This window comes from Ursus americanus, chromosome 24 (genome assembly GCF_024610735.1).
Source record: "Ursus americanus isolate L20-20 chromosome 24, mUrsAme1.1.p, whole genome shotgun sequence".
Taxonomy (NCBI): Eukaryota; Metazoa; Chordata; class Mammalia; order Carnivora; family Ursidae; genus Ursus; species Ursus americanus.
This window is the reverse complement of record NC_142150.1, coordinates 7,348,290-7,372,224: the sequence shown is the minus strand read 5'-3', so window position 1 is coordinate 7,372,224 and position 23,935 is coordinate 7,348,290. Positions and strand designations below refer to the sequence as shown.

At 45.9% G+C, this 23,935-nt stretch overlaps 1 protein-coding gene across 6 annotated transcripts in view; it reads left to right on the top strand.

Annotated features, from left to right (window-relative positions):
• Window positions 1-23,935, top strand: part of SERGEF (secretion regulating guanine nucleotide exchange factor) — a 217,676-nt gene that overhangs the window by 115,097 nt on the left and 78,644 nt on the right. For 4 of the 6 annotated variants that reach the window (XM_045796613.2, XM_045796610.2, XM_087855334.1 and 1 more), the window contains one exon: window positions 18,069-18,105. In XM_045796613.2, the coding sequence (XP_045652569.1) occupies window positions 18,069-18,105 (37 nt within the window). Of the gene's footprint in view, window positions 1-18,068; window positions 18,106-19,026; window positions 19,320-23,935 lie in introns of all 6 variants that reach the window. The other 2 variants (XR_006779473.2, XR_015721542.1) reach the window with 1 other exon arrangement.

Genomic DNA, 23,935 nt, shown 5'->3' with positions numbered 1-23,935 from the left:
TTATAGGCCCTCATGTACAAAAGCAGGTTTGGGTTTGTTTCTGAAGTGGTTTCTCAGTCCCTCAGGACTACCACGCACTAACTCCTCATCTCTGCCTGCGTTCCACCCCAAACTACAAAAAGTAACTTGTGTTCTTCCTGCATGTGCCGCTCCCCGCATATCTTCCCCACCTCCCGGCGAGCCCTCGGTTCCCCAGGTGTTCTTCTTCTTTTTTTTTTTTTTAAAGATTTTTAATTTATTTATTTGACAGAGACAGACAGCCAGCGAGAGAGGGAACACAAGCAGGGGGAGTGGGAGAGGAAGAAGCAGGCTCCTAGCGGAGGAGCCCGATGTGGGACTCGATCCCGGAACGCCGGGATCACGCCCTGAGCCGAAGGCAGATGCCTAACGACTGCACCACCCAGGCGCTCCCCCAGGTGTTCTGTCCTCCTGGTCACCGAGGCTCGGAGCTCTCTGAGACGCAGCTTGATCAGAGTTCTCCAGTCATGCAGTCTGTCAGCACTCACCAACCCTGTCGTTTTTTAACCTGGGCCTGCCTTGCAAATCCGACCATTCCTGTCTGCTCCCTTGTGGCTGCCACCAGCCACAGCCAGGCGCTCGTGCCCTGTTCCTCTGACTACCGTAGTGGCCTCTTAGTGATCTCCTGGTCCTTAGTTCTTCATCCGTCATGCAGACTGGTAGAGTCTAAGCACTGACCCCTTTTGAGTTTAAAACGCCCTGAAACCACCAGGCCAAAACACTCCAGCTCCTTCAAACTCTACCCTTGCAGCCCCAGTGTGAGTTGTTTATACCAGTCAGACTGGGCTATTCACATCTCCTACATATTTGGTGACTCTTTGCTCATTTGTTCCTTCCTTCCTTCCTCCTCTCCTTCCTTCAGTGAAAAAAATATAATAACCTTTCTTTGCAAACTATAAAGCATGCAAGCTTTTATTTGTTCAAGAAGTACTCTGCTATGTGAAAAGAAAGAAAGGGGTTTGGGATTTGGCGACTACCTACAGTGTGCTGATAATTTGCATATGTTATCTTCTTTAATCCCTTGATTTTCCTGTGAGTTAGGTTGAGTTGTGTTCATATTACAGATATGGGAACGGGGGCCCCGAGAAAAATCATGTGCTCTTCTGTGATGCTGTGGACCTGGTACTAGAGGTAGAGTGGGAGATAGGAGCTAGAAGTCTCTAGGCTGGCAGGACAGATAGAGCAAGCACATACGCAGCTGTCATGGATGGAAATGCCGTTGTCCTAAGAACTGTAGATACAGTGCTCTAGAAATTCTGAGGATGTGGAAATTTCTTCCAGCTAAGAGATAGGGAAGACTTCATGGAGAAGGTCTTCACTGAGTGTGAAGGATGGGCAGTAATTTGACCAAAGGAGCTTGGAGACCAGGATAGGAAAGGGGAGACTAGCATAGACAAAGGCACAGAGAGGGAAATGCCCTTGGTAGTGCAAGAGATCGTCAGTGAATGGGCCACTTTGGTCGGAACACAGAGTTCTTGTTGGGGGAGACGTAGCAGGCTATTAGGCTACAAAGGAGAGCTGTTATTTGGTTCACAGATGGACTTAAATGTCTGACGAAAAGACTCATGGTTTGCTATCTAGGCACAGGGGAGCCATTGGCAGGTTTTGAGCTGGGGAGTTGCTAGTGAAAGCTGAGATTTAGAAAGGTTACCTTGGGCACCCAGTGAATTGGAGAGAAGGGAAACAACAGAGAAAGGAAATAATTAGAAGCTATTGCAATTGTCCAGCACAGATGTTCTGAGGGTCTGAAATAGCACAGTGACAATGGGGATGGAGAAAAGGGGCAGCATGAAAGCAGGACCAGGGAGACGGAATTATAGAACTTGGTGCTTGGCAGGACTGATGAGTGAGAGGGGGATTCCTGGGTGCTTCCGAGGTGACCATGAAGATGGCAGTGGCAGCACCTAATAGAAAGAGGAAGGCCGGGAGGGAAATCAGATTTGGGGGTGGGAGGGGCTGGGGATGGGAGGTAGTTCATTCTGTTTTGTTCAGGTGCCCGTAAATTGCTTATTTCACTTCTGTGCTCAGTGCTCTTCACCACTACTGCCACCATTCCTGATCCCCTCTGTCCTTCCTCTTTGTTAAGAGAACTCTTGGGTGCCTTTTATGGTCCAGTTGAATGAAGCCCTCAAAGGGATCTTGTTTATCTTTGAATTTCCGATGCACCATCCCTGCCACTCAATAATTCCCCAGCATGTGCCGCGTACACATAACGATACCTGGAATATGTGGGATGAACACCTGGTGGTTACAACTGACATAATCGCAACAGTCGTTCATGTTTGCGGGAATGTTTATGGTTGGTACAGCACTTGGAATGGTCAGAAGCATGTTGCATTTCCCTGCCAGGCTGCCCCAGGTAGGGTCACTGAACCACTGACTCAATAAGCTGAAAAGTTATTAGGGAATAAGTGGTAGATTTTACTTTACTAATAAATGCAGTTTAAAGACAGTAGCACATACCAGATGGGAAAGTTAGAGTGATTTGTAGCTGCTCTAAAGAGGTAGCCTCTGTTAGAAAGAATGGTCAAGTTTTCAAATGTATTCCAAATGATACCAATACTAAGATGGATGTTTTCTGGTATTAAGAATAAAGACTCTTAGCATTGTACTTGGCACATAGCACACAATCAATGTTGAATTATATTATTACTGATGGAAAATTTGAAATTGTAAAAGGGAAAAAAGCCATTGTTTAGGACTGTTTTTGATTAATATGGAAATAAATGCAGTGCTTTTAAAGTGCCCCATAGATGTCTTAAATTGTTGCTGGTTGATGAATATAAAAATGTGTGTTTGCTCATAAGTTATCATAGCTCACACATTTAGAGAGAATCAAGTTCAGAAAATTTTGGAAGAGTTGGTTTCCTCTTCTAATTTTTTTTTCTTTGATGGAGGATAAAAGAGGTCTGGGAAAAAAGATTGCTTCCTTGCTTCAACAATTTCCCACTTCCCCTCTTGTTTCTCTGGGCCATCGGATCTCCAGGAGGACAAAGGGGCAAGTGAGTTAGCATAGAAGTGTCTACTTTGTCCAAGGTACTAAATATAGGCCATTGAATTCAATCCTCATGATAGCCGTGTGAGGTTATTGCTTTAATTCCAGCTATGCAGATGAGGAAATTGAGGCTTACGCAGTTTTAGTAATTTGGCCAAGTTCACAGACCGAATAGGCAATAGGAGCAGAGGTGAAGCCTGCCTTGACCTGGGCTTCTGCAGCAGCCTCCTGACAGTCTGTGATGGAGAGCCTGCTGCTGCTGGTGGCCGAGGGCGGCGGCTGTGTTTACAGCTTCACACTAGAGCTGCTGGAACAAGTAGCTCATTCAGAAATACTTGCCCTCCGTTTTGCTCGAAGTCAGGGCCAGATTCCCGAGTTCCTCCGTCACCATTGCTGTCTGCTACTTATTTAAAATGGTTTTTATAAGTGTTAAATTATTGGGAATACTCAACTCTCTCAGTATGGCCCCTCTATAAATGGGACACATTGTTAAAAGGGACTTGACAAGAGAAATCTATAGCAGAGCTTATTTATTTGTGTGTTTGAGAGAGAGAACAAGCAGGCGGAGGGGGAACGGCAGAAATGGGCTCCACCTGAGCAGGGAGCCCAATGCGGGGCTCGATCCCAGGACCCTGGGATCATGACCTGAGCCAAAGGCAGATGCTTAACCAACTGAGCCACCCAGGAACCCCTGTGGCATAGCTTTTTGAAAACTTGATTACTCCCCTTTGGAATGTGTGTTTTAAAGTTTCAAATTGTGCTTTCGATAGAACATTTTACCCACATTAGGGGCTAATGGGGTCTTCTGTCTTGTTAGAGTGGCAGGGAAAGAAGTGAACGGGCCTCCTTCACTCCAGTACTGGACTGAGGGTGCAGGTGAGGCCGAAAAGTCAGATGGGAAGGAGATGGGACCAGCCCGCCCACCGACCCCACCCCCAGCCTTCGTATACTATAAATTCGATTTGTCTATCTGCTTTCTATCACTATAAATCAGATTTGTTTTTCCTAGAGTTTCATATTAATGGAATCATATAGTATGTACTGTTTTGTATCTGGTTTCTTTCATTCAGCACACTGTGTTTGAGATTCATCCGTGTTATGTGGATCAGTAGATGGTCCCTTTTTATTGAGTAGTATCCCATTATATGATAGACTGCAGTCTATCCATTTACCTGTTGTATTAGTTTTCTGCTGCATAACCCATAATCACAAACTCAGCGGCTTAAAATAGCATCTCTTTATTACTCATAGTTCTATAGGTCAGAAGTCTGGGCGGGCTAAGCCAGGCTTTCTGCTTGGGATCTCACAAAGCCAAAATCAACACATCAGCTGAGCTGGATTCTTAATCTGGAGACTCTGAGAAGGATCTGCTTGTAAACTCATTCAGCGCATTGGCTGTAGGACTGAGGGCCGTTTCCTTGCCGGTTGTTGGCCGGAGGCTGTTCTCAGCAGTTAGTGCTGCTAGAGTCCTTGCATACAGCCCCTCTACCTTCAGAACCAGCTACAGTGCCTCTGATTCTTGTTGTACTTCAAATCTTGATGGATTCTTCTGCCATCAGCTGGCGAAACTCTGTTTCTAAACGGTCTGAATGACTAAATTTGGCCCACCTGGAGGCCAAATTCCTGGAGGCCCTTCCATTTTTGGTAGATTTTCATTTTTAGAATGGCCTTTCCGATATTAAGGTGTATTTTGACAGTTTAAACATTTCTATCCGTTGATCCTCATTCTGCCATCTCATTCTGCAATCTGATTCCCCTTCTCCCTGTGCTGTGGCCCTTGTACCCTCCAAATTTTCTCTTCTCCAGATTGAAAACACTCATTTCCCCACTTTACTTTTTACATGACATGTTGCAGTGGAACAGTAAGTATACTCTTCTGGAATCGCACACGTAATTGGATTGAAATTCAGCTATGCCACCTACTAACTGTGATGTTGGACCAGGTAACGTCTCTGAACCTTGGTTTCCTTATCTACGCATACTTTATAGGATTAATCCACAGATTACATGAGCTAATGCATGCAAAGCTCTTAAGCACCTTCCCTGTCACAAAGACACCCAATATATGTTAGCCAGTATTATTACTCCCATATTGTTACCCTTTCCTCATTTTGTTCTTTTTCTGCTGCATGCGATCTATTTTGTCCATGGCCCTAATAAAATGTACTGCCTGAATCGTATAAGTGCCTTACAGAGGTTTACAGTCCTTTATTCAATAATTCTACTTTAGAAAATTTATGCCAAGGAAATAATCAGAGATGTAGGCTAAGATTTTTGTTCCAGAATGTTCATCACAACATAATTTATAATGGCAAAATATTAAAAGCAATCTGAGTATCCAACAGTAGGGAAATAATGAAATTAGGGTTTAGGGTACATTTCTGTGATGCTTTAAAGCTGTAAAATGACAATTTCATTAAAAGTAATGACATAGGAAACAACATTATGTTAAGTACAAAAGTCATGATAGAAAACTGAATATATAGCATGACCCCAACTGTGTTTCTGAGATTACATATATTTTATTAATGCACAAATATTGGTAGGGAAAAGATTGGAAGGAAACACACCATGTGTTAATAGTAGGTGGTGAGGTTATAAGTGTTTTAAAGTTTTCCTCATTATATATATTTTTTGCCATAACTGTATATTATTACGTTTATAATCTGAAAATATATGAACACACTTTATTTAAAAATTATTTGGGGTGTAGCCCTGCACAGAACCTGAAAACCCTCAACTTTGTCTTGAACCATGAGAGTTGCAGTCACATCGTAGATCAAGACGGCACCTCTGACGGTCACTCGGATGGGAACTGGAGGGAAGGCAGTGAGACTCTAGCAGGCTGCCCTGGGGACAGGCCAGCAGCACTCATCAGACCTCTGACTCGTGGGGCTGCGCTTGGGGAGGAAGTCTGGCTGGCTGGGTCACATGGCCCCAGTTGCAGCAGATTCAATCGTCATTGGCCATGCTGTGCTCATTGTTACGGTGCACACGCTTGTTACGATAAGCTTTGATCTCTCTGTCACATCTTATCTGCATTCTTGACTTTTTAATCCCAGAAAGAATAATGCTTTAGAATATGGGCCTCTAGATTTTATTTTGTTTTTTTCTAATCAAAAAAGCAAAAGGGATCCATTCTGTGAGGAGCCCCACCTGGCCTCTTGGTCCGGGGCCACGTTCAGGTGCTCCTGCCCCATTCCGGGCGATGGCCCAGCAGGCTCTGCTGTGTAGCTACTGCAAAGGGGAACATTCTTGGGCCTTGTATACAAATGGGTCAGGGTCAGCCTGGTGGCTTGTTTTTTTACTGTTACTATTATTGGGGATAGAATAGGGATAGGAGGGTCTGTGCTATCTCCCCTCACATACCAGGGGGTTCACTTTCTTACTGTTCCCACCCTGGGGGATAACCCAGGGCTTTCCCTCAGGCCTGGTGGCATCTACCTGCCTTGTCCTGGGACGCAGTTCTGTTTATCCACTGACTCAAATTCTGAACATCTGAAGGATAATCTAGTTTCTGAATTCAGCTGTTACTTACAGAGCTCCAGGCATTTAGGGGACTCTGTTAAGGAGCTGAGGAAATTCAAGGATAAATCCAGTGTCATTCATCTAGCATTTCCTGAGTACCTACTCTGTGCTGGACTCAGAGCCAAGAGCTGTGGGAGGGAGGTACATGGATGAGTGACTTCTACAATCATATGATTAGGACTGACTATGTGCAGGGCACTGTGTGAGCCACTGAGCAAAGAAATTAATGAGACACAGTCCTAAGAAAGTTATAATCCGTATAATCTGGGAAGGGACAAACATGTGAACCACTTAATAATAGGAGGAATAAGTGCTATTTCTGTAGCAGAGTCCAGAGGAGGAAGCAGTTACTTCTGATGTGGCCTGGCCACTTACTAGCTGTATGTTTTTAGTCAAAGTGTTTAACCAATCTGTTCCTCAGTTAATCAATCAAATGAAGGCATAACGAGTTAATTCACATAAAGTGCCTAGAATGGGATTTAGTAGTTACTAAATGTTAGCAGTCCCGGGGCGCCTGGGTGGCACAGTGGTTAAGCGTCTGCCTTCAGCTCAGGGCGTGATCCTGGCATTGTGGGATCGAGCCCCAGATCAGGCTCCTCCGCTAGGAGCCTGCTTCTTCCTCTCCCACTCTCCCTGCTTGTGTTCCTTCTCTCGCTGTCGCTGGCTGTCTCTATCTCTGTCGAATAAATAAATAAAATCTTAAAAAAAAAAAAATAAATGTTAGCAGTCCCTTTCGTTCTCCTTTCCCCCTTTCTCCCTCCTTCCCAAGGATGAGTGGTGAAGGTTCCCTGCCCCAGCTGGGCAGCATGAGCTGGGCATGATGAGGAGTCCGGGCATGGGGGGGGGGGGTAGGATGCTGTGCTGGGGGGTTGAAGAGGCGCAGACATACAAGTATTTGTGGCTGATTCTACTGGGGAGAGAGGCTGGAGGACCACAGTAGGTCCAGACCATGGAGGATCTTCAGTCCTAGACAAAGGAGTTTGGGCTTGGGCAATGGGGAGCAAAATAGTCCTAAGGTACTTTAGGAAGAACAGGGAGAGAGAGGAGAGGGGAGGAGTACCAGGGAAGCTGCTGCAGCGTTCCAGGCCAGAGCTAAGACCAGAGCTAGCACCCAGACCGTTTCTCTGCCTCCCTCAGTGTGACAGAGGCTGAGGATGAGATTTAGTTCTCTTTCCATGTGCCTGTGGGTTTCTTGCTGAAGGAACATTGGTTCGAGTCACGGTTTACCCCATGTGTGCATTTGTCTCCTCTGTCTCTTTCTTTTCTGAAGATTTAACATTGATAGAATAGTGTTATCTAATGCACAGAGCATCTTCATGTTTCTCCAGTTGTCTCAATGATATCTTTGATGGCAGTTTCTCACGTTGGTCCAGGACCCAGCCCTGCATCATATACTGCATTTAGTTGTCATGTCTTTTTGCTTCCTTTAATCTGGAATAGCTTGTCTTTATCGTTTATGACATTGATATTTCTTAAGAGTACAGGACAGTTGTTTTGTATAATGGCCCTCAATTTGGTTTTATGTGATTTTCCCTCGTGATTGCATTTCACAGAGGCACTTTGGGCAGGAATGCTAAATAAGTGATATTGTGTCTTTAATGCATTGCACGAAGAGGGAACCGATGTCAGTTTATCCCATTGTCAGTGATGCTGACTTAGATGGCTTGGGTAAGGTGGTGTCTGCCTCCTTTCTCTGCTACAGAGTTACCATTTCTCCTTTGTAATTAAGAAATGATCTGTGAAGAGATACTCTGAAACTGTGTAAGCATTCTGTTCCTCTTCAGGCTTTTGCCCAGTAATTTCAACATGCATTCGTGATTCTTGCTTGAATTAACAATTATTATTGCAAAATTATTTTCTCAATTATTCCTTTTACATTTATTACTTTTCACATTGTACTCTAAGGAAGAGCTTCCCCTGTTCCCCTATTTATTTATTATTCAGGAAGTACTTATGAATTTTTATTTTATTCAATGAGTCATAATCTACTACTGTCATTATTCATTCTGATATTCAAATTCCCTCTGATTTAGCCAGTGGAAAACCCTTCAGGAAAACCTGGTATCCTTTTGACATTTCCCTGTCATCTTTTGATCACTTCCTTACTTCCTGGCACAAATAGATGTTCCAGGCTCAAATAGTTCTTTTCCTGTCCCAATTCTGGAATCAGCCATTTCTCCGAGGAGCTCTGATTCCTCTTAGTCAAATATTTTTAAAAGACAAAATTGGTCACCAAGTGAACACATTGCTGCTAGGGTGTCCTTGCTTCTAGGAAATTTCATATTGGTTGAACTCCGCCTGTGTGTGTGTGTGTGTGTGTGTGTGTGTGTGAGAAACTATGAGTTCACACTGATACCTCTCATTCAAATCCAATGTCCACAGTGTTCCTCTTTGCCATCCTTTATTCCATATTAGTGTTTCCTTTGTCTACAATGAAACCTCTGGCTCCCAGAGCCATTAACATATTTCCTCAGTTGCACAGTCCTACAATACATACAAAATACTTTCAGAATTGATACATGTGTACTACTATGAAAAAAAAAAAAGAATCCACTAAGTAAAGTTAAAGATTTTTTTACAGTTTTGTTTTTTGTTTTTACATGGAAGTTATTTAGTCAAAGAACTTTGTTTAAAAGTTACTAGGGGGTGCGGGGCGCCTGGGTGGTGCAGTCATTAAACGTCTGCCTTCGGCTCAGGGCGTGATCCCGGCGTTCTGGGATCGAGCCCCACATCAGGCTCCTCCGCTGGGAGCCTGCTTCGTCTCCCACTCCCCCTGCTTGTGTTCCCTCTCTCGAAGGCTGTCTCTCTCTCTTCAAATAAATAAAAATAAAATCTTAAAAAAGAAAAAAAAAGTTACTTAGGGGGTGCGCCTGGGTGGCTGAGTCAGTTAAGTGTCCGTCTCTTGATTTCAGCTGAGGTCATGATCTCAGGGTCCTGGAATCGAGGCTACTCACACCCTGTGGGACTCCCAGCTCAGTGGGGAGTCTGCTTGGGATTCTCACTCTCCCTCTGCCCCCCCACTCCTGCTCACTCACATGCACACACAGGCACATGCTCTCTTTCTCTCTCTCAAAATCAATAAATCTTTAAAAAAAAGTTAGTAGGATTGGTTACTTCCCCCCCCTTCAGAACAGTTATATCATTTATTTGAAGTACAGTTTGCCTATTTTTCAGCTTCATGTAAGTAGAGTCACACACTGTTTACCCTTCTGTGTCTGGTTTCTTTTGTTCACCAAGATTCTTGAAGATTTATCCATGTTGTGCATAGCAGTTTTTTCCCCCATTGTTATAAAGTATTCTGAATACCACACCTTATCCATTCTACTGATAATGAATATTTGGCTAATTTTATGTTTTTATTTTATTATGAATAAAACTGCTATGAAGATTCTTATACATGTGTTTGGATGGAGTGAAGTAATCATTCATTTTGGGTACCTGGGTCTCCTGGCATCTATGTATCTATCTCTGTGTTTAGCTTTGGTAGATAATGCCAAATAGTTTTTCAAAGCAGTTGTTGAGTTTATGGCAATGTAAGAGTTTTCCAGTTATTCCACATCCTCACCGGCACTTGGTATTGGCAGTCTTTTTAAATTTCAGCTTGTCTTGGCTATTATTGGGCAAGAGTTCAATTGTTTTTGAGAAAGATGCTGTAGGATGTTTAACTGGCCTGATTCTGTTAATTACCTGTATTTGAGGTTGGTTGTTCGGCTCACATGGTTGCATGCTGTTCTCAAGGGTAGACTTAATGGTGGTTCTCAAGGGTAACTTAATGGTGAGCCTTTCCTGAAGTCTAGATGCATTACTGCATTAGGTGCTTTTAGTAAAGATCAGAGGTAGTCTCAGGTTACTTTAGTATTGTAAGAATGAGTTTAAGTAGGGAAAATAGGTAAAGCGAATATCCCGTAAAAGAACAACTAGAATGTCATTTAGAACACAAGCCACCCCCCAAACCTAGACCTTCTTATGCCCTCAGCAATAGAATCAAGAAATCTCACATTCTAGCGACTTACCTACTCTTCTCTACTTTGATTGTTCCTGCTGTCCTGGCTCTTCTGCCTGTAACTGCTTCTTACATTGACCTTGTGTCTGTTTCTTCCAGCCACTGCTCCAGCTACCAACTAGAGGACTCACTCCCGCTAACCCCTTGCAGGGAGAAGTTTCCCATTAGGCCACTTCACAGGCTATAGCCAATCTATATGTTAACGTGCTCTGAGACAGGTGTCCATCCATAGTCCATCCACACCAGTTAGGTTGACCACAGGAAACAGGAGTTCCTGGTATCAACATGGCAACTTAAGAGAAAGGAATTCCCTTAAAGTGGGGATAGCAAGCATTCTGAGTGTCTGCTAGCTTAATTGTGTATATTATATTCCAATTCAGCAGACATTTCTTAAGCGCTCTCCTTTTTTGCCAATAGAGAAACTCTGTTGGAAAGGGAAATGAAGCTATGCCAGTTCCTTTTATATGTTCCTAAATTATATATTGTGGACATGTATGTGCAGAGCAGTGTCAAGCTCAAAGTAAATTTTATTCTATAGTTTGGGGGCGGGGCATGAACAGGTTTTAGTATGTATGAGATCTGTTTGGTTGTTACTATTCCGTTTTAAAGATGAGGGAACTGAAGTCCAGAGAGGCAAAGAGATTTGCCCAAGGCTACATGACCAGGAAGTGGCAGGGCCAGGACTCACATCCAGGTCTTCTGGTTCCATAACTTCTACCCCACACTGACTGGGGAGACATGCCCTACCCTAGTGCCCAAATTATTATTATTTTTTTTTAAGATTTTTATTTATTTATTCGACAGAGATAGAGACAGCCAGCGAGAGAGGGAACACAAGCAGGGGGAGTGGGAGAGGAAGAAGCAGGCTCTCAGCAGAGGAGTCCTGATGTGGGGCTCGATCCCAGAACTCCGGGATCACGCCCTGAGCCGAAGGCAGACGCTTAACCGCTGTGCCACCCAGGCGCCCCTAGTGCCCAAATTATTAATAGTACAAAGGAAAGTTGACAAAAGTAAACTTTAGCCAAGGCAAATGGTAGGATTTGAGAGAAGATCTGGGAGGCTGCCTCAAGGCAGTGGGTTTGGAACTGAGTCATGTTGGGTTGGTTGGGTTCATAATGATATGAGAAGGGAGAGAGGTGCAAATAAAGGTACAAAAGTGGGGAAACAGATTTCCCAGGGACAAAGAAGCTACTTGTGTTGATGGGTTAGTAGATTTCTATGTAGCAAAGAAAAGAGAGAGATCAGGTGTGGTAGGAAGTTAGGAGGCTTTGAGACTGAGAACTTCCAAATTAAAAAAAAAAAATCAGATTCTGACATGACAAAAGAAAGCTTAAAGTCATTTAGTTGGCTCTTAAAAAAGCCCAGGGTGGGGGCGCCTGGGTGGCTCAGTTGGTTGAGCATCTGACTCTTGGTTTTGGCTCAGGTCATGATCTCAGGGTCCTGGGATGAAGCCCCGTATTGGAGCTCCATGCTCAGTAGGGAGTCTGCTTGAGAATTCTCTCCCTCTTCTGCCCCTGCTCCAGCACTCTCTCTCTCTAAAATAAATAGAATAAATCTTAAAAAAAAAAAAAAAAAAGAATCCAGGCTGGAGTGAAAAGGACTGAAGATGGAGCAGCTGGAGATCAAGAGATAGATTTGAGAGTCTTTGAGAAGGCAGAACTAACAGGATGGAGACAGAGTAGGAGGAGATAGAGTTGCCACTTGAGAGTTTGAGCCTTAGTGATGGGGGTGATCTGGTACTAGAACCAGAAGTGTGTGTAGTAGTGGTGCTCACAGGCTCTGGATCGAAGTTGACTCGGGTGTATAGCCCTTGTGACCTGGTACCAGTGATTTAGCTCCTCTGAGTTTGCTGACCTGCTGAGTAGGGACGCAGATTCCCACTTCCCGGAGTAGGTGTGAGGATGTTGGGCTGTGCAGGTAGAGTGAAATTCTATGCCACATGCTGGCATCCAGGCATTTACTAAATTTGAGCTCCCTTCCTCCCCATCCCAATCTCTCTGAGGAGGTAATAGAACCTACTTTAAGCCTTATCTTCTTATGTATAAAATGTAGTTTAAAAAAAAAAAGGAATTGGCTTTACAGGGAAAACGGGTTCTTTGGGAACCCAGTCAATGGGACTTTGAGTTGGAGGACAGATGGAGCGGCTTATTTTTTGGCCTCCTTTGACATCGAGGCTGCAGTGAAAAGTTGAAGCCTCACAAAGGAGTTAGAAGTATCTTTGCAAGGCTAGGTACTCCAAAAGCAAGCAACCTTGTGCCTCTCTGCTGCTCCATGACCCCCATTTGGGGCTATTTCTGAGCCGAAAGGTAAAACTCCATTGGCTGACCGGACTGCAGTGTGCCTGTAAAGCACGCCCAGCTTCCCAGCCTGCTTTTCTAATTGAAAATTGCAGTTGTCTACTCTGAGTTCTACACACACGGCAACGGGGGGTTGGGGCGGAGTTCTAGCAAAGGCTGCACTGAGGCGCCCATTCCCTTCCCTATGAACCCCCGCCGCCGGGAGGCGGCCTTTCTGGAGCTGCTCCCAACACGCTTCTCCTCCAGGCGATGGTGCCTGCCAAAGACTCTCGGCGGCGCAGAGCCCAGGCTTCAGTCTCTCCTCCGAGTCCCCGGGAATGGCCCGCCTCCGCCAGGCGCCGGGTTGCCATAGCGTCGGCGGGGCACACGGGCCCATTGGCACAGGGCGGGAACCAATCAGAAGGCCCCGCAGGCCACTGTGCTCCCGGGTGGTCCCAGGGCTGCAGGGGGCTGCTCTCAGGAAGATGACTGGGCCAGGCCCCGCATCCTTTCCTGGTGGTCTCAGTGCTACTTCCCCTGAGTCCCCGTTTCAAACACCTTCCCTGCTTGCCCCCCACCCCGCCCTTCAGAGTTGAACAATCTGCTGGAGTTACCCACTAGGGAGGGCAGGGGTGAAGCCTGTTGCCACTTTACAGCCATTTCCCCCAAGAGAAAGCTCCAGACGGAGCAGCTCCTGGATTGGTCCGCAGGTGGGCGCTCCTAGCCCCAGGAGGATGTTTGGGCCTTGTAAGTCTAGGGCTGCCCAAGCTTAAGACCCCTTGCTACTAGGCACATGGTTTCCAGGTATAGGGAACTGGAACTGGGTGGTCGGTTTATTTCCCTCCTGTTTGCCAATAGGAAGGTTAAAACGATTGGGAGGACAGAAAAGTTGAATCTGAAAGATCTTAGACTCCTGTGCCCCCACCAGCTGTAAGAGACTGGGCAAGTTACTGTACTTTTCGAACCCCAATCACCCCATTTGTAAGAACAGTCGTAACACAAGAATCTACCTGCTAATGCTGCTGTAAGTAAATAATGCAGGCAAAGCAGTCAGGTGGCTGGCCATAAGACTCAGGAAGGGACAGTCACCTGTTTTTAGAAATAGTGCGACAGTACTGCCCAGAGCTGGAGTACTCACATGTAGCATTCGGCAGGTGTTTTCACATTCATCTAATTTTTGCTTGTTCATTTAGTTACTCATTCATTTAACCCATTAATGCATTCAGCATATATTCTCTGGGCGTCTGCTCTTGTATCGTTCTGATTTTAGTCTTTGTGCTGCTGAAGCGAGCCCATGTTCTCTGGGCGTCTGCTACGAGCCAGTTCATCCCTGCCCAGCTGTACTTAGTGGAATCCAGCCCCTAGGGGAGTTGTGACTCTCTTCATAAGAACTGATGGAGTCTAGCCTGGCGGGAGGCTCACTGGGAGATCTTGTTTTCTGTAGCTCTGCCTCCTGTGGCCAAGGGGCCTGAACAGAGCAGACCCCGGTAGTGTTTGAGCAGCACTGAGTCAGACAGGTTACCACAGCCACTTTTGTTCCCCTCACCTGTGGGGAGGTGTGCCCTCTTTTCTTGAAGGTCCCAATCAGCAAGCTGGAACCTACTTCCTCTGTAGTGGGACTCCCGTCTCCCAGGACTGATCTCCCTTGCTGGTCTGCTGTGCTTTGCCATGCTGGAGTTCCTGAAACAGTCCTACTGTCGCTGCTCAGGCTCCCGTCACTTCAACACCGTGGTCTTGTAGCCCCGTTCCCTTCCTGCCCTCACTGTGCATCTCAGTGCCTGGCTCCTGTCGGGCTGGAGTGGCCGCACCACTACTCACTCTTGTTTTGGGATCATCTCGCTCTTCTGGATCCTCCCTCCCAACTTCATGCCCTGTGTCCTTGGGCTGTGTGACAGAGACTTGCCCGGGGAGGCGCTCTGCTGTGCGTCTGAGGGACAGAGGGGCTTCACACAGGCACACTTCATAAATAGACATCTCCTGTGTGATGAGGCCGTGATGCGTAGTGCTGGGAGTAGGTAGGGTGGAGCAGCTGGCTCTGCTTCCAGAGTCAGGGAAGTCTTTACCAGGAGGTGATGTTTGGGCAATATCTTAAAGGATTTAGCTAGGTAGACAATGGGAGAAAGGGAATTCAAGTCAAGGAAAATAGCATTCGTAAAAGCCCGAAATTGCCTTATGTTCTTAGAGAAAATATAATGTAGTGTGAATGGAAAAAAAAAAAGACTATGTTATTTGGGTTGAGGGTTCATGAGTAGCAGAGAGAAGAAGTGAGGCCAGAGAGCTAAATAGGGACCTACTCATGCAGGCCTTGAAAGCCACCGCGGGGAGCCCGTGAAGGGCTTCATATAGGGGCGTGACATTCAGATTTATATGTAAGGAAGGTAAGACAAATGGCCGTGAGGGGATGGATTGTCTCGTTTGTCCTGTAGCAATTCTGTGAGGTAGATGGGTTGACACTATTATCTGCTTGTTACACCTGAGAACACCGAGGCCCTAGCAGTTAAATATCTTGCCAAAGGTCTCAGAGCCAGAGAGCAGAGGACCTAGGACTCACCTGGCTTCCTGGCTCTGAATCTTTTTCTCCTGGGCATGCTTCCATTATTAACAGAGTCTTCTAGAAAGCTGCCTGCAGCTGGGCAGTGGGTAGATGCTGACAAGAGCTATATGAAGCAAATGGTCATTGATGCGATCTTGTTGAAGGAGTGTAGCCCTGCGATTCTGTGGCCTGTGGTGTTCAGTCTCCTGATCTGTGTGCCAGTACACAGACAGCAAGAAGCAGCAGGGAGCTTTGAGCTTCGAGCTCTGCATTGCCTTGACAAACTCCATTCATCAGCGCCTCGCTCATTAATTCAGGGCAGCATCTGCGCCTGATAGTGGCATTGGTCACTGGGTTGTTTCTGCAAGCCCTGGTCCTCCAGGTTGGACAGCTCTGTAGTCTGCAGCCCCAGGATGAACCCCGGCGAGCCGAGGCGGGCCCTTTCTCTGTCTGCAGTTTAAAATGAAATAACTTTATTTTTTAAAAACAAAGGTAACATCTAGTGGTATGGAACATCAGCTTGGAGATCAGGCAGACCTGGTTTTAGGTCTGCTGCTGCCACATAGCTAGCTGTGAAAGTTATTTAATGCACTGAGGGCCTCAGTTTTCTTATCTCTAAAATGAGCACAAACGTCCCTGAAAAGATTGTTGGGATGATTAAGATGAGATTGTGTTGACAGAGTGCCTTGGCGTGCTGCTTGGCTTTTGTACATCCTCAATATATGGTGACTCTGATTCCCGCTGTTATTGCTGCCCCCACCACGACTGCTACACGTCATAAAGACTGAAAAACAGAGACTAGAAGAAAGAGTATCTTACAGTCCTACCATCACGATGCAACTACCATCCATTATTAGTTATAGTTCCTTCAAATCTTTTCCCCCACAACTTCAGAACATATCAGATTTTATAGCATATTTATTTTATAGCCATTTGTTATTTTGCCTTTGTAGTAGGTACATTATATTTATTTTTAATAAATTTTTCTCTGATGATAAGGTTACTATATAAGATTTAGAGAGAAGTATAGAAAAAGCAAAAGGGAAAACCGTACTTATACCTCATTCCTAGCCCCGAGGCTATCGCTATGAACTTTTGATGTATCTTCTTCCAGTCTTTTGTTTGTGTTTTATTATAGAGCCGAGATCGTATTACATATACAGTTTTTCCTGAGATTTTTCAGTTCATAAGATATCATGAGCATTTTTCTTTATTGTAAACATTACTTTTCAAGGCTACATAGTAGTCCATCAGATGGTTCCACCATAATTTACATAAGCATTCCCCTACTCTAGACATCTAAGTATTTTCCAGTTCCTCAATCTAAGCAGCTTCCTTTGACAGAACCTTGGGACCCGGCCCAAGTGTCACCAGGAGGCATATAGTGAACTTGTGCTGTGTGGATAGTCCTGGGCGGGGGTGGGGGGCCTCTCAGATAAATCAGGCACTGAGCCTGCCTCAAGAGCGTTCAGAGACTAGACACCTGGAAAGATGGACTGGGGCAAAATATGCAGGTGCTTCTTTGCCCGATACTGTCAGGGAGTTCACCTAAGTGCGGGTATCTCCGTTTCCTCTAGAAACTGGGATCTGGAGCACACAGCTTTCACAAAGATAAAAGTCTCAGAAGCTTTGCTGACCCTTCTCACCTACCAGTGTGTTATTAGGCCTCTGATATTCAAATGCCTTTGAGCCTGTTACCTTGACTGTCAGGGGCCCGTGCTAATGACCTCTGAATATCACTTCCGAGTGGTTTTCACTGGCAAGGGGTGAGAAGCTACAGCCTCAAGAAAGGAACTAGCATGAGCCTCAGAAGAATCGGGGGTGCTCTAGTCCTTGTTTTGATGCACATTTGCTCCGGCACCTGAGGCAAGTTATTTCCTCTTACCAAGCCTCTGTTGTCTCCTTACAATGTAGAAAGATCGGACTAGATGATCTCCAGGGCCCCTCCAGCACTGATGTTCCGTGGGGACCTGAAGCCTTCCTCTTGCCAGGAGCTGAAGTGAGCATCCTGATAAAGGTCACAGGATGCTTCTCCAGGGTACAGAATTTCTTTTAATTAGTACCTGGGGAAGCACTTCAGCTTTTATATTCCCACTTACTTCCTCCTGGTAGGGGCTGGGACGAGTAGAGACTAAAAGGCAGGAAGTGCTGCTCGCTGGGTGAAAACACTAGATTCAGAACCCCAAATGATTCTTTGTCTCTTATGTAGTAGGTAGTTTTTCTTTTATGAACTTGGTTTTTTCATTCATTCTCTCACTTAGCAGGTGTTAACTGAGTCCCAGCCCTTGTACAATCCAGAGGTGAATGAGACTCAGGCTCGTTCTCAGGACACACACAGTCTAGTGAGAGACAGGGGCAGGTGTAAAAGGCACCAAGAGAATTGCTATGATGGGGTACAGATAAGTCACATAATGAAGGGGTACAGATAAGTTGCATAATGATGGGAGTGCTTGAGTCTGCCTAGAAGCAAAAGAGTCTCAGTGGACACATTGAGCCTTTAAAAGATGAGTGGAAGTTTTCTAGGCAGTTGAGGAGAGGGCATTCCAAACAGAGGAGCCACATGTGCAAAGGCCCAGAGGTATGAGAGTACATGTTGTGTTCTTTGTGAGGCTGGAGGGTGAAAGGGACATTGAGCAGATGAGAAAAAATCAAGCACTTTTCCTTGGACAAGGAGTTTTCTTTCTCTAATATAACTTATTTTTTTTTCTTTTATAGGTCTCTTGTGGCTCAGAGCATAATCTGGCAGTGATTGGTAAGTAATTAGTATACTGATAACTGTGTGTGTTCTGAAACTCCTGTGGCAGAGTTAGAGAAGACTTTTGGTTAACCAAAGGCCGGGGTGCCTGTGTATGCGTGTGTACATGTTGGGGGAGATTCTAGAAAATGGAAGTCTTTGATTGCCCAAGGCTTTACTAGAAGCCCCTTTTCTAAAAATTTCTATACACATCATTGAGTGTCTTTTTAAGGTACCTAAGCTGGCTTCCCTGCCCCCGGCAGTGGCATTTGAAGATGTTAAAGATTTTACAGACCAGGCACATCATGTGTAGAAATCCAGATATAAAGGGGGAAGAGGATTGGGCTGCTCTTGTTTCTCTGAATAAATCCCTTACTCCAAGTTCTTTCCTCTTTCTTTGGAAATATGGGGCTCTGCTCACTGCCCCCCACTGCCTTGTATTCTGTGTCACTCAGGAGCTCCCAGATGAAGCCAACCTTCTGATTGATTGAGGTTTCCTCTTAATTGATTCTGGATAACCAAGGTTCACTGTTTTTATAATTAGGCCTATGAGTAATTCCTTCAAGAAGCTTCCTCGTTACTTCTCCAGGTAGACTAATCTCCGTATCACAACACAATCAAGAGACACGAGTATAGGGCCCGACTGCCTGGGTTCAATACAGGCTTCCACTTTCTAGTTGTGTGAACTTGGACAAGGTACTGAGGCCCTCCATGGGAGGGCAGTAGCGCCTACCCTCTAGGGTTGTTGTGAGGGTTCCAGGAGTTAATATATTTAAAGCACTTAGAACAGTGCTTAGCTCCTAGTGAGGGTTTTAAAAGTGTTCACTGTTAGTATGTGATATTTGTTCTAATTGCCCTCCTCTGGGCTTTAGCTCCCCATCTGTCAAATGGAGGGGTTAAAACAGAAAATCAAAGTTTCCTCCTGCTCTGATGTTTTAGGGTCCGATCACAAACCCATCCCTGCCTGCCTTCTGCTGGTGATTTCTGTTCCTGGCTACTTCTCTCCCAGCCTCTGACTCAGCTCCTGAAGGGCAAGACCCCTGCGTTTTCCTTTTGTTTCCTGCCTATTTGCAGCACACAGAGCAGTGACTGGTACTCGGCAGAGACTCGAGCACTGTTTTCTGAATTGAGCTGAGACTGGCTCAGCCGCCTGCCATGGCAGCAGTTTGAAGCACTACTTTGTAGGCCCGAACGTGATGTGCAATGAGGCAGAACCAAGGACAGCTGAGGAGGTAGGCTGCCAGCCAGCAGAGGGGGTGGGGAGTAAACTGGGCTGGAGTCAGAGAAGGAGCGAGAAAATGTAACGGCAAAGCTGCATGCTTTGCAGCCGCACCAGATCCTTTATACCGGAACTGCTCCAGCCTGGGTGTAATTCAGACAAGCTAATCAGAGAATCCGAGGTGGTGCCTAGGATGCTGCCGCCGCTGCTTTCCCTGGTCTAGGAGAGAGGTTGGCTCCCTCTGCGCCCAGGACAAACAGGAAGATTGCAGGGTATCTAAATACATGAAAGAACACAATCCAGATGAAGGAGGGGCCAGAGCTAGCAGGGTGGCGGGCTGAGCTGACGGAGGCAGCCTAGGGCTGCAGAAAGAGCAAAGACTGCAGGCAGACAATCTTGGTTCACACTAGCTCCATCTCTGTTTGAGCTTCCATGTCCCCCCTCATGTCCGTCACAGAGAGAATTCTACTTTGCAGGATTGCTGGGAGGATTGATGTATGTGAGATACCTGGTATGTAGGGGGTGTGAGAGAAACGTGTGTGTGTGTGTGTGTGTGTGTGTGTGTATAATTCTGTTTGCTTCTCATTTCTCTTGGTCAGGTGGGGAGAGGGGAGAACGGCTTGTTAGGGTAACTGTGCTAGTGAAGTTGTTGTTACTTGGGAGAGAGAAACGATAACATTCTGGAAAGGCGTCCAGCATTACCCAAGTGAGGAGAACATCAGAGCCCACGGAGAGCAAGGTGTGCCGGTGAGCTCCTGGAGGGTGGACCTGTTCTTTTCTGTTTTGTCCTCAGTGCCCTCGTCTTGGCTCACACTCTGTCGAGTGCTTGGTTGCAGAGTCAGGGAAGGTGGGCCCAGTCACACGGTTCGGGCATGTGTCCCTGCCTGCTTGTGAGCTGGGAGCAGAGGCTCCCCACCACTGGAGGGATGGGGCCCTTCATGGGTACCCTGCAGGGTGCAAGCTGTGCTACAGGAAGTGACAAGAAGCTCCTGTTGGCTCTGGCAGAAGGCCAGAAGAGGGAGACAAGCTGAAGGAGGAGAGTTCCTACCAGCTTAAAGCCTGGTTCTCACAGCCAGCTCCTCGCCTCAGCCCTTCTACCATTGCCTGCTTTAGATGGATTTCTCTGCCTTCAGTTTCATTCCCTGAGATCTGGGCCCTCTGTGTCTGGTGCTGGGTGTCCCATGTGGTAGGCGCAAAATGGTTGCAGAATAGACTAGAACAGAATATAAGGGAGCCAAACTTTCCTCAAGTGTAGAAGCAGCTTTAGTGTCTAATGAATGTGCAACAGACAAACCAGAAAGGGAGGTGGAATAGAGACGGGTAGAAGGACGTAACTCAGGACCTGCTCTGTCTGAGAATGGGCACTCCACAAACTATGTTTGCTGTACCCATTTTATAGAGAAGAAACCTGAGACTCAGAGGTTATCCAGGTTATCCAGGGGTAAGTAGCAATAAATAGTAGAGCTGCCTGCCTGACTTCCAAGACTGCTGTTTCGGCCCTATCCTATCCTAGGGCCTGAGGCAGCGTGGGAGGTGGTCAAGAAGAGCATAGACCCTAGGGTCAGATTGCCTGATTCCAGTCCTGGCTCCTACACTTAGGAGCCGTGTACCCTTGTATAAGTGGCTTAACCCCGCTGTGTCTTGATTGCCTCATCTGAAATATCACATTATTGCCTTCATAAGGTTGTTATATAGAGTACTGACAGTGCTTGGCACAAAAGTAGAGGCTCAATAAATGTTAGCTAGTATTATTATCATCATCATCGTCGTCATCCTATATTAAGACTTCAAGGAAAGAAGTAGTTGTAAGATGAGTATAAGAAGCCTTGACACTCAAGGTGGGAAGCTCAGGAGCTAGAGAGGGAAGTGTCTTCCCCACCCAGAATGCTGGGGACCAGTGCGGGATCTCAGCATAGCTGCAGAAGGGATTTGTAAAACGTGGAGCCTGGGCACCCCAGTCTGGGGGATCTGGACATCCCAATAGCCCTGGACACAGTGCAAGCCCGGATTTGCTCCAGATCAGGCTTCTGCTATCCACCTTCCCAGACAGGGATTCAGACCCTTCATGTTCTAGCCTGAAGCAAACCCCACAGCAGCCACACTTCAGGTTTCTTTCGGGAGCAAACTAATTCTACTCTGCTGCTTCATTTGCTTCCAGGTTTCTTTCTTCCCCTTCTTTTGCAATTTGATTTGGTTCTTTCCTTAGTTTTCCCATGAGGCCTCTCTTGACATATTATTCAGTGTCTGCCACCAGGCATGGCTGTGGCTAGACAGGATGGTGAGGCAGGCGAGTTCCTGCTTCGGACAAAGGAGGAACTGCTGGAGCTAGACACACAGAACTAGAACACAAGTGACAGTCAGGAAGGAGAGGGTTGAGGCCAGAGGCCACAGCTCGCCTGGCCACTTCGAACTGTGTGCCGTGCACAGTCAGTCCACCTCAGGGAGCCTGATTCCTCATGTGTACAATCAACCTACCCCTGAAAGTTGTTCCTGCAAGTGGCATAGGTGAGCCAGGCGCCTGCTCAGTGCCCGCCGCATAACAGGTGCTCAGCAGGTGCTCGCTCACTTGGCAGGTTCGCTGGGCCCTTTCTTTCTTTCTGCCTTCCCACCTAGGATTTCCCTCCACATCTCACAGAGCTGGCTGCCTGGCTCCCACTCGTGGGCAGAGACTGAGGTCAGCAGAGGTGACATGAGGGCATGTGACCACCACTCGCTCAGAAGATCCCTGCCTACCAGAGCCCGGCTCCCAGGCCCAGCTTGGTCTTCGGGGCCCTCACCTCCGTGTCTGGCTGAATTGGCTCCAGCTGTTTTGCTTCCCCTAGGAGCAGCTTATTTTGGCTTGAATGGGCAATTTGTTTGCCTTCTCTCCTGATGTGCAGTTGTTCAGCCTTCCCTTCCTGCAGAGAAAAAAGAGCTGACTGCATTTCCTCTCTCCCTGCTCCACGCAGACCTTTGGAAAGGATTTTATTGGTGGCCTTTTCCTGGAGCATTCAGGCTTGCCAGACAGGCATTGTTAAAGAGTTAGATATTTGGCAAGAAAGTGTCATGCCTCCTCCTCCTCCTCCTCCAAGCAAAGCCAGCTCTCTTACCAAATTGAGCTATAATCTGTGTAAGGATCTTTTCCCCTTCATTTCAGTGATGATTTTCAATCATCAAACCTTTGTACCTTTGTCATATGTGGGGCACAGCATCTGACCTTGGCTTGAAACCCATCAAACAGAGTCATACAGGAATTTAATAGTGAGAACTAAATCTTTTTTGACACCGGCTGTTCCTCTGAGAGGCCATACCTCCAAGCCCCAGGGCCTTGCAGAGAGCTTAGAGGCAAGTGTAAACTGTATGGTCCTGTGCACAGTGTGATTGGCAACGCATAAATGCTTTATATTATCTCATTTAATCCCCAGAGCAAATTGCTGAGTTGGTGCTGTTGTTAACTCCGTTTTCTAGAGGAGGGAAGCTGTTTGATGGGGAATCAGTGTGTCAGGTCTTTCACCCCAGCCTCTAACTTCAGAGCCTGTGGTCCACTACCCCATGCTGCCTTCCTGCGGACCACTGACAGTCCGGCCTGGTGTTAAGGCCACCAGATAAGATGATCTCATCTCTTCATTTCAGTACTTAGTGTCCCTTCACGTTAGCAGCTTCTCCTGTCCTGCAGCCTAAATGTCTTCTCCTTCAGATTCAGCGGTTCTCTGTATAATCGCCAGATAGAATTGTGAAGTTGGTGACATTGTTGTGGAAAACCACCCCTTTTAGGATTCTTCTTCCCTCTCTCACTGTCCCTTACCTCTTACAAAATTAATTTGCGTATTTAATTTTTGAAAAATTAACACATGCATATGATTTGAACTTAAAAGGCATAAAAAGATTTAAAATGAAAAACTTCCCTCCTTCCCTGTCCCCCCATTTGTCCAACGCCCAGAAACCCTTCTACCACATGTGCGACTAATGTCTGTTAATCTGTGTTTTTCTAGTTTCTTTTTGCATATATTAAGTAAATGCTGAGATATATTTTTATCCCTCCTTTCACATAAGTGGTACTATATTGTACATACTTTGTCGTGTCTTATTTTTTCTTTCAACAATTCATCTGGGAGATCTTTACATATCAATATAAAAGCCTTCCTAGATAATTATTACAGGTATATAATATTCCAGGATACCCACGTACCATGATTTATTTAACCCATGCCCTGTTGATGGACATGCAGATCATCTCTGGTATTTTGCTGTTATAGGTATGATGTAGTGAATAACCTTGTGTATATATGTCATTTCATTTGTGGGATGTTGAAGAATAAATCCCTAGAAGTGAAATTATTGTCAAAGAGTAAGTGTATCAATTTTGCAAGAGAGGAATTGCCTTCATAGGCAATTTTGCCTTCATAGAAATTATACCATTTTCACTCCCACTAACAATATATGAGTGCCTGTTTCTGCAGCCTCCCTAAGAGTGTGTTAAGAAACTTCTAGATTTTTGCCAATCTGATAGGTGAAAAACTAAAAGGATGTTTTTTTTTTAACTTGTTAAATTGACATAGAGTATATATACTGTAAAGTGTACAGGTCTTAAAGGTTTAGTTTGATGAGTGTTTATATACGCACGTACCTAGGATACCACCACCCAGTACA